We start from the raw sequence: 18,957 nt of genomic DNA, 5'->3' as shown, positions 1-18,957 counted from the left end.
TTTGTATTTCACCCAGGCTGAGCCTGAAATGTATCAATATTTATCAGTGCAGTACCCTGGTAAACAAAAATAGATAAGTTACTGGGAAAAATATCAGTGGCATAAATCATATGTTGTAAACTATTATTCTTTAAAGTTAACATGTTTGTAGTCAAAATGTTATAGCTACACTGTACCCAGAGCCTTGATACAATACATAGGAAGTTTGTATCATCTGTCATCAGCAAAATTAACTTGCCAGATGGTGGTGCTCATGGGAGTGTGCAAGAGAAGCATATGCTGATCCACAATTCTGTGCTTCAGGAGAAGATTTGTTCATTTTTTGTGTAAATACGGGAGCACAGCTGTTCATTTATTATAGTTGCTGTTTGGTGATCTGATACCTTCACCTGTATGCTGAGAGCAGTTCTGGATGAACGTTTAAAGTTCAGATCATCACAGGCACTTCTAGGAAGTGGTGGTTAAGTTCAGATCAAGAATGGCAGTGGAGGGCCATGGTTCTTGCAGTGGCCCAGATGGAGTGACAGAGTGGCTAGACAGTGTAACAAAAGTTATTTGGAAAAGGAGCTTTTGGCCTTGCATGGTGTACAGCTTGCTGAGCATCAACAAAAGTGTAGCAATGTTGATCTAAAGCTAGACAACTTAGAGGACCAAAGCCATCACAATAACTTAAAAGATTCACTGGTATCGTTGAGGGGAACGAGGTTGAAGACTCATTAAGGTTAATGAGGCAACATTTGAAGGAAGTGCTTCAAATGATAACACCTACGGTATTGCAAATAGCAAATAAGGTCCTAACCAGCAATCCAGTGCCTGGCTTACCTAGAGTTGCTGCCTCTTGCGATGCTGAAAACTGGACCAAAGCCACATCCCCTGCTCTACCCACGACTCTGCCCAGGCACAACCCATCTCCACCTACATCCACAACCATTTTATGATGTAAATACATACATTATTAGGGCAGAATATTCCTTTTAGTCCCATTTTACGTGCCTAGTCTACATTGTGTTACTGTTATTTTCTTTGTTGTGGAGTATCATGGACTCTACCATATTGCTTTAGCAATGCTTTTTGTGAAAATAAAAAGACACAGATTGCTTTTTAACAAATGCCGGCATTCTGTCCATACTTCTAAATAGAACACTAGAGTTTGTACAGTGCATTCTGGACTACATGAGAATCATTCTGATTTCTGGATAGTCCAGAAAAATACTGGATTTGTGGCAAGCTTAGGCTTACCCAGACAACTAATTCTCCATTTTCTGGACTTTAATGTTATGGAGTACACCCTGTGGAGAAATAGAGAAATGGGTCAATAGTTTCAGATTGCTGGAAAGTGTGTCAGGGTGATGCCTGATTACAGTAACTATGCTTCCCAGCTTCACTGCTTATTGAATTAGTGGGACATACCAAAGTATTTGATAGGCCTGAGAGAGCTCATGCATACCTTAATGAATGCCTTTAAAAACAGACTAAGGAGGAACAGTGGAGCAAGGTGATGAGAGTATGGAAATAGACATTTCCAAGAGAGGCAAAAGATGAACAGACATAATTAATGCCCCAGCTCCCAACAAATCATCTGTGGGTAAGAGACATAAATCAGGAATGTCTGTGTCAGTGTATCCACAGTAGGGGATGATGGGAAAATATAAGGAAAAACAGCCCTTTTTTCTGAGGTGGCTACAACCATACCACTACCCAGTCATACTGGTGCAAGCAATGGGGATGATGAGGGGGAAGCAAGCTCACATTTCTGCACACTGGATCCCAAAATCAGCAGGGTGAAGCTCCTAATTGACTGAGGTGGATTACATGTAGTCTTTCTCATTTCTAAAGATTTACATTCCGTATTTTGTAAAATATCTAGGGTGCTGAATTCTGCTCTATGAAGACATGGGAGGTAATCCTTTTGTCAGTAAAGTGACTTTACATATAAGAATGATGTTTTATTATGTATAATTAGATGCTACACTTACCAACATGAATGAAGCCTGCAAATGTCGCAGAAGGACTTGGATTAAGGACATAAAATAAAGCATGGATTATTCAGGGATGTTTAATTATAGTCAGGAGTTTAATTCTTTAATACCACCTATGCTTCATAAATGGTTATGTTATGCATGGGAATGCCTGCTTACACAGGTTTTATTCCTTTCTGATGTGCAATATAAGGCTCATCTGGAGGTTGGAGTCATAACCTACTCCCTATTTTTTACCCAGTGATGTTGCAAGTGTAAAGTGAAAAATAAAGTACTTGAAATACAGGATTAATAAATAATTCACCATAGCCTATTTTTTGCCCTATGTCCACACCTGCTCTAACAGCAATCCTCCTTAACACCCCCACTGAATTACACTATTACTGCAGAAGCTAGTTGTGGATCCTAAGAATGTTCTGGGGGCTCAGCTTGTCTGTGCAGCCATTGGGGGAGGAGCTATTTTTAATTTTTTTTATGACTTACCCACTCCCTTTCTCAGTCCCACCATGCTCTTTGCATTCAAGGAAACTCCCCCCTTTTGAATCATGCCACTCTTTATGGACTGTATCAGTGAACACCCTTCCTCCTAGGACAGGCATGCCCCTTCCTGCTGTTCCGTCAGTCACCTGAAGTGCTAATCAAACTCGGGTTGGCTGTAATCGGAGATTTATCCCTCTATGCCACTAGAGCAGCATATTAATAACTTACAAAAAGAGCACCTTCAAAATCACCTCACTAAACAACATTGATTGTTCTGTGTAAGTTTGTGGCATTCACTGATTTTTAAATATTTTTAATGTAGCAGATATTTTTAATTTGACTTTCATAATGTGTTTAGTAGATTGATTTTATAATTAAGTCATTCTGTGATTGTTAGCTGATTATTTTTAATTAGTTGCATTAAACTGCTTTACATGTTCAGTGAATGTTTGCACTTATGTTTGTTGTTCATATGAAGTCTTGTATCATTGTTCTGCTATACAAAACACTAAATGTTAATATCAAAATAATTCTAGTCAATAGACTGAAGAAGCATCTTTTTGGTTCTTTTGTTATATTTTACTGCTTGTTCAGTTTGTGAAACATTTTTTTGTAATTTAGTGGCTCAGAAATGTAGTATATCATGTATCCAAGCCCTAATAGTGATATTCATGAGTCTGTCTGTAATGAGGCACTGAATATCAATGAATTGATCATAATTCCTTTTTATTGTAATGCTATGTATTTTGTAAAAAAAAAAAAAAAAAAAAAAACTGGTTCAACTCTTAGAGTCTCTGGAGCACCGTGTAGCTTCACATCAATAAACAGTGAATAAAATTTTCATGGGATGAGGTAATTATAATCTACAGGCTAATAATTTAACAAAGAACAACAGCCTAAACAACTGTTTGGGAAGGACACTATAGGCAGTCTTCCTTCAATAATCTCATCTGTTTGATCTGGGTATGGCTGAGAGCAATGGTACCATTAGACAGCTGTGTAATAAGTCATACAAGGAAACTTACCATTAATATAAGTATCATAAAATGTTAGTGGTATAATCTGGGTAAAATTAACATTTGTCTGAAATAAATATATTAAGAACCAGAAATATTGAATAACCAGTAGTACAAATAACCAGAAAAAAAGTTATGGTTCCAAAAACCATAGAGAACCTGCCAAGTGTGATTTGTTTACTAACATGTAGGTTAAGTGCTTTCATCCAGACAGACAAGTAACCCCTGAAAACATCACATGATTCACATCTGCAGATTCATTCTGTTAGCAAACCCTCACCGATGCACCATTGCAGTTTGCAAAACATTTCCATTTGGCTCTCAGTGCCTTATAGGGCATACTGTAATTTACAAAATGCTATACCACAGTCACTGCCCACCTTTAAGACTGAAACTACCTTTACAGGGCAACCCTTATGTACTCAGAAGTACATAGGAAAGCAGTTTCTCTGCAGGGTACCCTCCATTTAAAACTGCTGTAGGTGAGAGAGCCTTCTATGTATTGAGACCTGCGGCCTAGAACCACAGGCCTACAAACATCAAAAGTATAGAAATCATTCAAAGCTTGAAATATGCATTTAAAGGTAATCTGTTTAATGCATTTGCCTGCAACTGCTGCCATGACAATGGTTAGGTAACTTCCCATGTCATGAATTACTAGAATGCATTTAATAAACTTTATCAACCTCCTAATGTGGCATCTGATACACACATTACACATGGATGTAGGAATTTATGTATTATATGTGTGACTGCACTGTATTTTATGCATATATTAGCTTGCATTTTGTGTATATATATATATATATATATATATATATATATATATATATATATATATATATATATTTTTTTTTTTTGTCTCAATGCTCTTTGACTGGATCTTGTAATCTTAACCTGCCTGCATTGAATCTTCCCAGTATAGTCTAAGTTTTGCTCCGTACTCATCCTGTATATAATATTGTTGATTAGAAAGACCATGATATATTTTCTGCTCTTTGAGCTCAGTTCATTACTGAAAAGAGTCAATAGACCAGTCCACTTACCCAGTGAAAAAATAATAAATAAATACTTATTTTACCTGGACTCATAGGTTTACACTTTACAGGTTATCACTATAGGCCAAAAACACGTTGAAGTTCTGGTACTCTTTCTATTTCCAGTTTCTGAAATGTCTGTGACTTACTGTTCAATGACATTCTTTCGTCAGTGAAAGGAATCCTCCTTTGAGGACCCTTGAGGGTCATCTCTGGACCTTAGTTTCATCTGATATTTGTTTCCACTGAATGACATACGTCATTTCTAATTATTTTATTCATTTTATCTCTCTGCTTCAATATTCATACAATACATAACTCTTTGGTTCTAGAATAGCTTAACAAAGTTAATTCATTTGATTTGTAAAACTTTGAAAAAAAATCTTTCTAATGTTCTCCTTTACTGTCACTTTTTCACTGAAACATCCTTTTAAGTGATTTTTTTAAATGCATGCATATGTTCTGGTGCCAAACGTTTTTTATGTATGGCTTTTCTTTTTAACTTTATCATTTTTGTTGCTTTATGTGTAACAAAGCTTTTCAGGAACACCACTTTAATATATGCATTTTTATATGTAATGCTTGTTCCACATTTGTCTACCATATTATACAACATATTCGCCACAGAGCATATTGAACAAATATTCAGTATTTACATCTAATTAGAATTGAACAAAGTTTCTTTACATTTGTACTCATTCTCATTTTATGCATAACCATAACACTCTCCCCTCATAACTTGAGCTGTATCATTACATTTTATTTATTTATTTTATTTTATTTTACATTTGTTGACCGGGCTAGTCTAACTGAATATATGTCCATTTTCAGTAGAGGCCCGGGGAGAAAAGCTCCAAGGAAAAAAATTACAATTTAATAGAGAATAACATCAAAACAGTTTTATACAGCAATGATTGTACCATAAAAGCAGTATAATTTTAGCATAACATGTTAGCTAAAGAAATTCTTAAAAGAATATAAAAATAGAAGAAATAAAATGTTTTTTTTTTTTTTTTTTTTTTTTTAATTCTAACTTACTCAAGTTGGTTAAAGTATCCGCAAGAGGTTTCACCTTACACATTTTACACTGTGTTAAGCACCTTATGCAGAATTCAGGTTACTGTACTTCTCCACATTCAACTTTCAGAAGGTTTCCTACATGTGAGAACAGTGTATGTATCTCTGATAATCCCTGCAGCCGAACATAGTACTACTATTTGTAGTCCACTGCAACTACAGTTTCACCTGTGTCATCACTCACAAGTGCATCTTTGTTTGATTGGTCTGATCGTCACTGAACACCTCTCCTCTTACACCTCCTTGCTAGCCGTTTCGTGTATCCCCTCTGTAGTTTTTGCATCCAGATCCCCTTTTTCTCTATAATTTTCCCAACCCTCTCCTCAAGCCTTAGCTATCACCTATCATACTTTCCATTGAGCAGGTAAAACTCAAGTTTTTCATCTCCCAACATCCCTTCTATTTATGCACCTTAAAAAGGCACAAGTCATACTAATCTTGTATCTTGATCTTCCTCAGTAATTTACTCCAAAGCTTCCGTGTTCCCCTCCACAGGGATACACCCTCTTTACATGTCCAAAACATGTTCATTTGATCAGTATTTTCCTCCCTCCCACATCTCCAACACTCTGTGGATGGATAACATCCTTCTTGCTTTATCGTTAGAGCCATAACACCATCCTTCTAAACTGATCCCCAACAGGGCCAACCTCTTTTAACACTTTCATCATTGTTAATATTCCTTTAAAAAATCTTCTGCCCATATTGTAACCTCATATTACATGCATCATTAATCACTTAGCTTTCCAAAACCACATTAACATACACTTTCCACCAACTGCCTGCATATGATTCCAATTCTTCCACTTTTAAATGGCTCCATTTGTTTCCTAAAGCTAAGCCTACCTCATAATTCACTGTTTCCCTTCCTGTGTGTTTACTGTCATGATTGTACTTGTAGTGGCTCTTTTGAATACTCTGGTAACTATTTTTAAGTATATGCCGGTATAACAGTTAATCTCCTTTCTGTAAGTTGTATTTATCTCTTGGGTCCCTCACCTTTCTAATGCCCTTTTCTTCCCAGATTACGAGATTCCCCTCTGACTACTTTCTACAAGTCCACCACAGATTACTAAGACTTCTGTCTGTCCGTGAACTGCATTCGATACCCTAGCAGCCTGTGAATACTGCCCTCTACACTCATTGTCTTAATGCCGTTTACCTCACTAATTGTCTTACCACTTCCAGCCTTTCAACCGTTTTCAGAGACATCCCTTTACAAAATTATATGCTTCTCTGCCTTTGAACACTATTTACAGTGGTCACATATCACTAAAATCCAGTATACCCTATCTGCCAGCTTTCCTGTGAGCCACAAGTCTATCTTTCATGATCCCCCTTCTTTTACTTTTACACACGTCTGCTACACTTACTTTGACATCTCCTATAGTCTTATTTATAGTGATAATTTGCCTATGCCACCCAAAATGCAGTTCTTGCGCAACTATGTCTATTCTACCTCCAGGTTTGGCACATCGACTTGTCCATATATCTAACATTTTCCTTATCCTTACCTTCGGACCCACCAAGTTCTGGTCTCTAATCTTAGCTGTTGCTGTTGTTGTGTCTTTCGGCTTTTCCCGGTTACAGGTCGCCACAGTGGAACTCTGGTCCGCTAATGATTGGCAGTAGATTTTTATGTGCCGAGTTGCCGGCCTTGATGCACAACCTTCAACAAAGGTACGCTCATTCACGTATGTTTCCACACAGAAGATGCTCTAGCTGAGAATCGAACAGGACAACATCTTACTGTGAGGCGACAGTGCTACCTCAGCACCACCACTGCAGTACAGTCTCTAATCTTAGCTACCATTTTATAAAAATTAAGCCCCAAGCATTTTTCTTCACCAGCTTTTCATGCTGATGTCAGTTTGCCATTTTAGTAGTATAATTTTCCACCGGTTTTATGTTCAGTTAGGATCCTGTGTCTATCAGTTTTTACATTCTGAATGTGATTCCTAATTTCTTTAAACATTCTTCATATTCATTGTATATATTCTTGCTATCTTCATTATCTATGTTGTCAGTAATTTGAGACATACACATTATAAACTTATAACTACATTTTTTGCACTCTTTGTCCCCATTGCCTGTTGACCATCAGCCTCCTCACAGCCAATTAACCAGCTCATTCCCCATCACTCGAGCAAGGGTTGACCAGAAGAGGCTATCATTTAGACAGGCATTAGGGATGGTTTTACAGTATTTCTTCTAGTCTTATCTTTCACCTGTTGATGCCTGACTAGCAGAACTGAAATGGGGCATACATTACGCTGTCCGCACTGGTCATCCCTCACCTCTGCATCAGATGTTTTCAGTAAGCAGCCCTACTGCCTCCCCTCAAGCACAGAAAGTGGTTTCCCCAGTCGCTACAGAGAAATTGTACTTCTCCATGTGCTTTCTAAGCAGCTGCTGCCGTACTCACCTTCCAGGTGAGGGCAGCAGTCCAGGCCACTACGGTCCTGTCCATCTCTGTGTGGAGCACCTAGTCAAACTCCAGTTGCCTGGGTTGCAGTGAGAGATCCAACTTTCTGTACCATGGAGCTAGGCTTCAAATGTCTTCTTACTTTTCCTTTCACAGTCAAGTTTATTACATTCATGTGAAATAATATTTTGATTCTCAACTAAGTTACTACAAAAAGGAAAAAGAAAACTTGGCATTTGGACTATTAATATTTACACATTTAACTGTTTCTCCTTTTTAATATAATTATTTGAATATTGTAGGAAACATTTTACTAATCATTTTATATAATTTCTATTCATGTAATGAGGCATCATTATTTTTTACATGCAAGAGTAATAAAACCTCTTGACACCCAAACTTAAAATTTATAGGACTGAATTCTTGAAGGTACTGCAATGTGTACATGTAGGTATGCACGTCATAGTACCATTCTGTGATTCAGCAACCATCCTTCCATGCTACTACAGAGTCATGTAACACAAAGACATGCAGCACTGTGTATGGTTTACCCCATGGTCAAGCTGAGTGCTAATGAGGCATTCTGGGGAATATGCATATTCTAATTAGACATGTGTCTTCTCCCTGGAACTGCCTCCAGGAAGGCATCTATGTAACCAAGTGATTGAAGAAATCACACAACTCTGTAGATAAGCACAGCCATCCCCATCGTGTTGTGGTATTGAATACGGCCAAAAGGCCATGTTAACCCTACAAACATGAATGTGGTGGGGGTGACCACTAGACACCAGAGCTTATTTTAAAGTGTTGTAAGGGCACTGACAGCAAAATTGTGAATGGAGGATGGGGGGATGCAGTAGCCTACTAGGGCCTAATAGATGCAGGCTGTAATGACACTCACAGTGTTATGGGGGAGGGGGAACCATAGGAGGACAGTTAGGATAGGGATAAGTATGAAGACTGTGTGTGTGTGTGTGTGTGTGTGTGTGTGTGTGTGTGTGTGTGTGTGTGTGTGTGTGTGTGCTTGTCTGTCCGTCTGTGCCTGTGTTCATGTATTTGTGTGTGAAAGAGTGACTGGTGGTGGAGAGAATACCATTACCTACACAAGCAACAGGTTACTAAGATGATATGCAGATCAGCATGTTGTGGTAGTAACTATGATTCAATCTAGAGGCATGTAAATTAGCTGATAATGAGGTCTTACCTAGTCACGGCTTACATATTTCTGAATTGCAAATGGATACATTGTGGGATTAGGGCCTTTGTAGCTTGAGACATATGGCTTGTGTAGGAACTTTAATGAATTCCCAGGATGTTTTGACAACTAAAAGTTTTTATTATGTCAATTTCTTTATCTTGAACCTTTCTAGCTAATGATAAAGTTGTGTACATTACAACTTTAAATCCTTCAACCAGTTTCTTGTTATTTTCTTGACTGTAGCCAAAATAGACCAAAATAGAGGATACTTATTACTAGTAATACATGTTGGCAAAGGTGTATTATATAAAATCATACTTTTAGTTTGAATGACTCTGTTAGTTCATAATATCTGACAAAATATGTGCATTTGTTGTCACTAGACCTTTATCACCTTATATTCCACAAACATATGCTTCCAAGCTATTTTTTATTATCCTTGCACCTCCATCTACACTTAGTTCAAGTTTGTCATCTTAGCTAATTTTCCTGGGTTGTTAAATACTTTATTCAAAAATGTCCATGTATATATCCTCCAAAATGAGGAAGAAGTTGTGAATTTTATCGATTTCAGATACATTTTTTTTTCTTTTACAGTAAAATGTGTTTCTTCATATTTAAATGTATGGACGCATTAAATATCTTGTCATTTATCCTGGTCTGTTATTATTTTATATAAATTTGCTCATATTGATTTGTTTGTGACCCAAAGCATGTTATCTGACAGATACAATCCAAAAGCTTTGAGCATTTTCTTATGATAAGATCATTAAAGCTTTGCAATTTATTATGTATTCTGTTAATGTCTGGTAACTCTATATTAGATTTTTTTTAATTTTTCCACTTTTTTCAGCAGTTTTAACTTTGGTCCTATCCGTATAATTATAAAAGGCTAAATCTCTTTCCTTTCCCATTCACTGTATTTTTCTTTTTTTATTGCACTCTTTCTATTTTTATCCCTCAGTCTTCAACTTGTTGTGGGTCATCATATCTGGTTTCTTGTTTTCCTCCTTAGCCTTAAACTGTGACTGAGTTATCAGTGTATTCATTTCTCTGTTAATATAGTTTAATTCCCAGTTTCTGGAGTGTGCCTTAAGCCTGATGTAAGATGTCTATGTAGAAGCATTTTCTTTTTGTTTAGCCCCTTTGAGAGAACATAGTTTATACTGTGCCTTTTCCTTGGTGTGACATGATTTTTTAACTTGCCTAATACACCCAAGAACCTGCCATCTTGTCCTTTTAATTTATTTATTTTTTTGCCTCTTATGTATCATATGGATTTTTTTCTGGCATTGTATAATAAAGCTTTTGCAAAGTCTTATCTTTGACATGCATAATATTGTTGCTTAGTTTTAAAACCTGGCTATGTAATCTTATTTTATGTATGTGACAGTCTATTTCATATCCTGGCAGAGTAGCTATTTCTGCTAATATTTTTCTTATTCGCTGTTTTAATGTTGAACAATGCTTACTTTCATTTATGATCTTTATATTTTTGTACCTATTGTAACTCACATCATCTGCTACAGTTGCTTGTACACTAGTACCTCGCCACACAGCTGCTCACTGCCGGAGGTGCTTGAATTACCACAAGCCGGACCTCCTGCTTGCACTTAGCCTTCTCCACACCTAGTCCTATACAACTGTATAGTCCTACATTAACCTAAACTGTAACCCTGAAACTCCCACCCACTTCCCAACCTGAGTCATTGTTTCCTGACCCTAATTCTCCACTTCTCCTCCCCCTCCCTAAACATAATGTCTCCAATCACTCTGTAAACTTAAAATTCCAACCCTCCCTTCCTTAATCCTAAATTCCTAGATAACTCACTAAGCCTAAAACTCCCACTCCCTAAACTTAAAAACATTTTCCACTCCCTAAACCTAAAACCACTTCCCAGTCCCTAAACCTAAAACTCCCCTTCCACTCTCTAAACCAAAAACCCCTTTTGGCTCCCTAAACCTGAAACCATGTTCCTGCTTCCTAAAAGCCCCCTTTTAAGTTCTGCCATGGCTGTACTTTCTTCTTCAGTTTCTGATCTTTGTGAAGCAAGCAAAAGGACATGCCTTCATCCATATAAAACAGCAAACCAAAGTTTGCCTGTCTTAAATCATGTATTTGTATTGAAAGAAAAAATGTCTTCATTCCCATTGTCTTCCTGTTGTGCACTTGTGTATATTCAAGACAGAAGACCAAATTCCATTACCCCAAAAGTATTGTTACATAAATTAAGATTACTGTGCAGAAGGGCATGGCTTTTTTGTAAGCATACAGATAATGTTCACCTGCCAGGACTAGGTCAAGCAAACAAAAATAGTTTAGCAGATGAATGATTCAGTATGAACAATGCAGGATACTCTCAAAAAGGCCTTTAATTAATAACTGTAAGATACCATTTTTTTGGATACTCTCAAAAAGGCCTTTAATTAATAACTGTAAGATACCATTTTTTTGTTTCAAAAATCCATCCAGGTTCCAGTGCAGAACACAGAATAATGTATGCAGAATCCATTATCCTTTACTTCTGTATCAGGACACCTTTTGATGGATAGTCCAAGAGTCAGACAGAATAAGATTTGTTTTGGTGTAGCGGAAATGAAGACTTCCTTTCTAGACAACTCTTTACTTGCTGTTTGAACTTTATGTAAATATACCTGTGTGTGTGTGTGTGTGTGTGTGTGTGTGTGTGTGTGTGTGTGTGTGTATATATAGATATATATATATATATATATATATATATATATATATATATACATACATATATTTAGTTCTAGAAAGGTACTTTTCGGTTAAATAGTGTGTTACAACCCTTTATGGTAAAGCTGTAGCACGATTTATATTTGTCAATTTCAGGAAGGTATGTTTCAGTGTTGTTTCTTTATATGGCACTCTTGTTTCCAAAAAGTCCAGAAAGCTGTGCTGTGGAGTATCATTGTGTTTCCTGAGGAAGAGAAACATGAGCCCTGATAAGACATCTTTCTGGTATCTTCCAAATCAAACAGAATATCTTAAAGGTTTCTGACTTAAAGAAGCCTGTTCTTTTTTCATAAAACTAGGGTGTCACAAGTGTTCAGTTAAGACAGTTTGGCATTCTCTCTAATCAAGCTTTTCTATTAATAGATGCACTCTTCTGTTTATTGGAGTGACTATGATAATTCTCCCCGGATAATTTAAAAGCACCTGCTAACCTTGTTCCTGCATAACTTGGTGTAGCAGCATTAACATGCCACTATATGTCAGTATTGAAAAAAAGGAAAATTTTAGCCTGCATGGCCTGACTGTGCACTTTATTTGTGAATTAAGCATTCTCAACCACACCGGCTGCTAGGTTGCTATCTTTTACCACAATAACCCAAGCTAATCTCATAATAACAACTTCCACTTGTGTTTGAAATTGAGTGGAGTCAGAAACCAAGCAGCTCATGACAAAGTGGTTACTGACTGACTGAGAAGGATAATGCAACAACACAAAATGTACTGAGAACTTTGTCTCCAGAACAGCACAAGAGCGTATTAGGTGGAATCCAACACAAAAAAAAAAACAAAACTACCTGTGGTGAATGGTTGGTACTCAAAGAAGTTCCAAAAGTGTTGACCAAAAGGAAATTTATTCAAAGTTTCACAAATAAATCCTAAATGGTAAGCGCTTTCATCCATCAAAATCACAGGACTTTATCAAAAGAACTTTGTTTCCATTGTGAAGGGTCAGGAATATCCCCTAGTGTTTAAGCAGCATCTCAGTGAATGACATAAATGCTGCATTGTCTTTTAGCAAAGGCATAATTTTGTTATTCATAATCAATGAACCGATAGGTAGCTTGTTTTAGTGTTTCAGAAATGTCTCCGTCTGGATTTCTCTCACATGGCCACTGTTGACATTTTCCTGAAGCTAAGCACTCCATTGAAAACGTTTACTGTAATGCCCCTTTCTTACTGCTGCTTCTTTTCTTGGTTCCAAGTTACGTTCATTCTTTCCACTGTTTGTCTTACACTGAGATACTTTTCAAATGTAAATGTTATGTGACCACTCTGTAAGGTAAAGCTTCAACAGAATTCCAGGCTCCAAGCACATGTGCTTCTTTAACAGTTAGAGGAAATTCTAGGTAAATACTAAGTCTCCTCTTCTTGATGTGTCTTTATAGTGCATAAACACGAGTTCTGAAATCAGGAGCATCATCCTGATAGACTGAAATGAACTGCCTAGCAACACTCATCTACCTTTGATCCACAGTTGCAGTTCCTCAAAGATTTGCTATTATAGAGAAGCTCAGCATATTAAAAAAAACTTTTGAATGTGAATGTATTTAGATACACACACAGTGGAATGCAAACTTAAACTGAATCACAAAAAAAGTGAACTTTATGTACACACACACACACACGAGCATGTGTGCAAGTGTGTGCATACATGCCAGCATGTCCATGCACACAGACACACACACACACACACACACACACACACACACACAAAGACGCATGCGCAGTCTTTCTTTGTGAGTTAGATTTGTGTGATAGCCAGGGTTCAGCACTTAATCTTCCACTGAGGGAAGTACATAAATGAGAATGTTTAGATCTGTCCACTTGTTGGTAATAATAAAAAAATGTGTACTTATTTCTTACTTATACCTTGCTAAAAAGTTTTTATTTGCTTTAATTGTAGTACGATGGATATACCTCCTGTCCCCTGGTGACTAGTTACAATACAGTGATATTAGCAGAGTTTGACTACAGCTGCCAACCACTGGAAACATTTCCTATTGACCAGGGTAAGGAAAGATGGACCATGTTCTACATGAAATCTATTGCAATGCCGATCATCTACTGGTATGGACTATTAAAGTAAGTACTGCTCTTCAGTTTTCTTTGTCTGTTCTCTTCATGTCTCATGCTAATGAATTAAATTAGTCCTTTCTGAAATCACTGTTATACATGTACATTTCCAGTTATACAGTTTTTTCCTATCTGGGGTTACATTGGGTGTCAGAATCTGTTCCAAAACTCATTGACCATATGCAAGAGAACTAATCTGGATTCAGAGTCAGCTCATCTTAAGATCTCCATGCAGTATACATTCCTGTTTGGAGGAATGCCAAGGTACCTATATCATATCCTTGTGATGTGAATAGAAACCAGCACACCTGTTAGAAACCCATGCAGACACAACAAAGGCATGCTGGGTCCAAACAGTAGGTAGCCCAGCTAAAATCAAACTGGAGAACCAGGACCTGTGAGGTACCATTGCAAACTGCTGCAGCACCATCCTGCATGATTTGCCTTTTTGTTAAGTTTTTGACAATGAATATTGATGCTGAAAACTTATAGTTCTGCCTTTAGTTGCAGCAGTATAAAAAGCCTTTTCATGCAGTGTCTGTTTGTTTTTGGAAATAAATATTTGTATTGTTTTTCTTTTTTTTATTAGCAGATTAACAGAAATGTTTTTGATGTTACAATTTTTATTTATGAAACATTGAACATGGTTTTGCCAGTGTTGCATGTAAAAAATTGTGGTCCCTTTACTTTCTACTTACAGTTTTTAGTAGAGCACACTGTTCAAAAGCCCTTCCTTTCCACCACCTTCCAGGATGATCCAGTGCCTGAGCCAGTAATCCAATATGTGGGTCACAGTCAAGCCTCCGTCCTTTTTGTATACAGAGCCGTGGTCGTGTTATAAAGATGCTAATGATGCAAAAGCCTGATTTTTGTTTCAGTTATCACAGTTAGCATATGTCATGTTCAGATAAATATCTGGATTAAGTAAGAAAGAAACATTATTTAACAAAGCATTATTTAACAAATCAACAGAACAGCAAATAGCTCATTGACAAAGATTAATCATAGCTTTTCCCATTATACAACAATATTTTCCCACTCTTCAGCTTTTTAGTAAAAACTACAAGAAAAACCTATCCAAGGTGGAGTTTTCACTGCGTGATACCTTAAACCTTCAGTAATAGAGGTCCATGGGATATACGCAAATGACCCTTTAAGGGCATCAAAGGTTTCAGCGATATGGCTTCTGAATGTCCATGATTTTTTACTTTTTAGGTCTTTCTGGATACATTCAAGCCAGTATGGCCAAATCCCATGAGCTGTGGACACACATGCTTAGGCTTTCTTATGACCTCATCAGCACAGCATAGGTAGACTGTTTGACAAAACTTTAGAAACACAGGGTCTTTACACACAGCAGATGTCCATAGCCATTAAAGTATCTGCAAAATATCCCAAATAACATCCAAACCAAAGAGTAAAAAAGTCACACAGACCAACCAATTAGTAAAAACTACAAGAAAAACCTTATGACTGGATAGAGTTGGTCTTCCACGTTGGCACTTGCCCCCTCTTGGATGACATGAACCCTAACTAAAGACAGTAGCCAAATAATCAAGAATTCTCTTCCAAGGGCACTTATCTGAAATATAAAGAATCGCAAGGAACTTGGAGTCAGACCATAAGTTGGAATATGGCATTTGGATCTGGAAGCAGAGAAGTTCTGAGGATGGTGCGTGCTTACATCACTTTTATGGCCAACATTCAGTTGCAGCCTACGTGTGACATACCATGAACCCTACATTAGTAAAAGTCTTTTGTATACTGGCCGACGTCCGGTCGGCTATGGTGTGGAACTCCCTCATGTAATGAATACTGCATCAGTGAAGACAAAGACTTCTATAGTTATTGTAAGGTTTTACACAACTATTCTTTTGGTTACATACCAGTTATAACCACCTCCCCAGTCAAATCAGACAGTAAATCAATCACATTCACCATTAGACTAAAACTGGATTAATCTTTCAGTACCTCAATAATAGAAGATTACATTTAGGCTAATCTACTAAAACTGAGTCATGACCTGGATAAATTCAGTATCTCTTCCCAGTCTGATGTCTAACTGAGTGTGCAAAATCCTGTCCTACCAAATTCTGCACTCATGTAAATGTCTGCATACAGGCATTTTATTTATTTTTATTTTTATTTTACATTTGTTGACCAGGATAGTCCGACTGGATGCATGTCCATTTTCAGCAGTGGCCCGGGGAGAAAAGCTCCAAGGGTAAGCAAATACAGCATTACATAATATCAGCATTACACATTACAAACAGACTATTTACAGAGATTACATAAGTAAGGAAGTTAAACAAGTTCCACAAGTTAGAGTTAATCCTGAGTGCAAGTCAGGATTAAATTAAATTACACAGTAAACTGGTAACAGATTTTTACACATTCTAGAGTTAGCCAGGCTTGATACATTGACATAGCCAGTTAGCATTTGTCACCCTTTGAAGTAAATACAATGTCAAATTTAAAAATAATCCCCTGTGGTGGAACGCAGATATTAACAGGCTCTACGACAAGATTAAAAACTCACTGAATGTAAAAATAAATGTAACTCCCAACATAGCTCTCAACCTTATATCTGCAAAGTATGAAGCACTCACAAGCAACTTACTATCAGCTAAAACTAAGAAACTCAAAGGACAGCTAAAATCTGTGGATTTATACTTATAGAAAGTTATTTTGATGAATTAACATGGTTCAGTATTATTTACTGTGGATATCAGTTAAAAAGAATCTTGTCAGTGAATATGTAGCAGACCCTTTCAGTGTAGAACTGTGAGGAACATGGACATTTTAAGACCCAAAATGAGAATGTTCCTCATAATTAGGCACACATGAGAGGTATAAGAACAACTATCATGCTTGGAAGCCCTCATCTTCATTTTTTACAGCCAAGTTTTAGCCTCTCCTGCCATATCATTATTCTCATATATTTTAATGAATAATACCACAGCATTGTATGCTGTAAAATTGGTACATTATTTAAGAATGCAAATATTATTCTTTACAATGTATACATATGTATATGGATTGAAATTCCTACATACATTTGTGCTCATAGAAGTGTTTAAATGCCCAGCACATGTAGCTTTGTAGAGGTGTTGCCTTACCATTCATGTTGAAGGAAATACATATGAATAATTGCACTGTGTTCAGTATCATGCAGGCTGCTTAGGGGTGATCTCTGCCTCTCATCCAGAGCTTCAACAGTTCCTATCCTCTCACACCTCCTGCACATCCACAAGTCCAGTGTTGGAATATACACCCACTCAAGAGTTTGTAATGTCTACAACATAAACAAACAGAAAATGTTGGCAGGATAGGTATGTATCACAGAGAATTCGCCTTCTTTGGAGTCATCTTTCTACACATAAAACAAAGTACTTTATTCACTTTCTTGAAATGGAATCTGGACAAATGGGTGGGAAATTGCAAATTCATCCCTGGAGTCAGCCTTATCCCTTATAGAAAGGGGCAGCATAAATGTTCTGCCTCCTTTGAGTTAACTGCATTTTAAATTACAAGAACAAAAAAATTCATGGGACCACATGGCTGGGCTTTTAAATCCTCAGTGTCGGTAGCCTAGTAAGCACCTATGAATCTATGAAGTATTTTCAGTGCCTGAGATCCCGTCAACATTTTGTGATACAAGGCACATAGAATGCCTTAACTCTTAGCACCACTAAAGAGGTAAGTTGAAAAAAAATGGCAAGACTCGTGTCAGCAGGTAACATAATACCCATGTTCCCTCTGCTGTTTGTACCTTTGTAACAAAAGAAGGAAATGATTAAATGATGTAAAAAAGTAATTTATCTCAGAACCAGACTGAAACATGCAAGCAAGGATCTTAAGGGAACTATTAGAAAAAGTAAAACAAGAGTATGTGCTTAAAGTCACTACAGATACCAAAGGAAACTGTAAATCTTTTTTTCAGTCATGTTGGGATTTAAAGAGTAATGTACAATAATGCACCGATCTCATCTACAATAATATCCCATATTTCAATCCCAGAAATGTAGCCAATGTACACAGAAGACAACTGTAGTACTAATTTTATCCCACTTACCCATATTGTTGCCCCCAGTATCCATGAAATATTATTTTCCTCAGAAATCACTGTGAAACATCATAGAATTCCTGTCAAAAGCTACAAATAATACTTTCTTGGTGCGTCCCCCGCCCCCCCATGCCAGTACAGGACAAACTTAATATAATCCCTTGTATTGTCCACTAGATTGCATATTGACTATCCAACAGATCCGAGGTTGTGACAGTTGCTGGTACCCTCTCTGAGTGTAAAATTATAACTCATGTGGTACCAGGGACCAGTCTTCTTCTGTTTGGCATTTATTTGGCAAATATCCTATTCCATATCCTAGCAGTGTGGTTGATCAGTTTTGCTTATGAGATAGCTACATTTATCCATTCATCTGGTGATACTAAACAGCTCCATTAAGGGAGAGAATATGCACATACCTGGTATACTGAAAACTGTCTCAAGCTAAATGCAAAAAAGGGCAGCAAAGTAGCATTCAACAAAAAAGATGTTCCCATCTCATTTACTATACATAATACTTCTCTTCAGACAAATGTAATCATGAGAGACCTGGGTACTTATGTACACAACTCCCTCTCTTTCTGTATTCATGGTTCCACCATAGTCAGGAAACCCTTATATGTGGCCCAGTTATTTCCCAAGAGAACGTCTTTTAAGATTCAAAGAACTCACCCTACTACTGTACTCTTGCCTTATCATAACCATCTGTGAATACTAAGGCCCATTTGGTATGTGTAATTCCAAGCATATCACTCAATTGGAAAGAACCCAATGATATCTAACCAAGAACATTAACGACTTTAAATTTTTCAGCTATCCCAAACAATTAACACAGATGTCCTTATACT

At 37.1% G+C, this 18,957-nt stretch overlaps 1 protein-coding gene across 4 annotated transcripts in view; it reads left to right on the top strand.

Moving 5' to 3' along the window:
* SQOR (sulfide quinone oxidoreductase) overlaps nt 1-18,957 on the top strand; it is an 802,763-nt gene that overhangs the window by 765,732 nt on the left and 18,074 nt on the right. For all 4 annotated transcript variants that reach the window (XM_044073360.1, XM_044073363.1, XM_044073361.1 and 1 more), the window contains one exon: nt 13,874-14,052. In XM_044073360.1, the coding sequence (XP_043929295.1) occupies nt 13,874-14,052 (179 nt within the window). The remainder of the gene's footprint in view (nt 1-13,873; nt 14,053-18,957) is intronic.

Source organism: Protopterus annectens, chromosome 5.part1 (assembly GCF_019279795.1).
Source record: "Protopterus annectens isolate FY-2018-M chromosome 5.part1, PAN1.0, whole genome shotgun sequence".
Lineage (NCBI taxonomy): Eukaryota > Metazoa > Chordata > Ceratodontiformes > Protopteridae > Protopterus > Protopterus annectens.
This window is presented reverse-complemented; position numbering and strand designations above follow the sequence as displayed.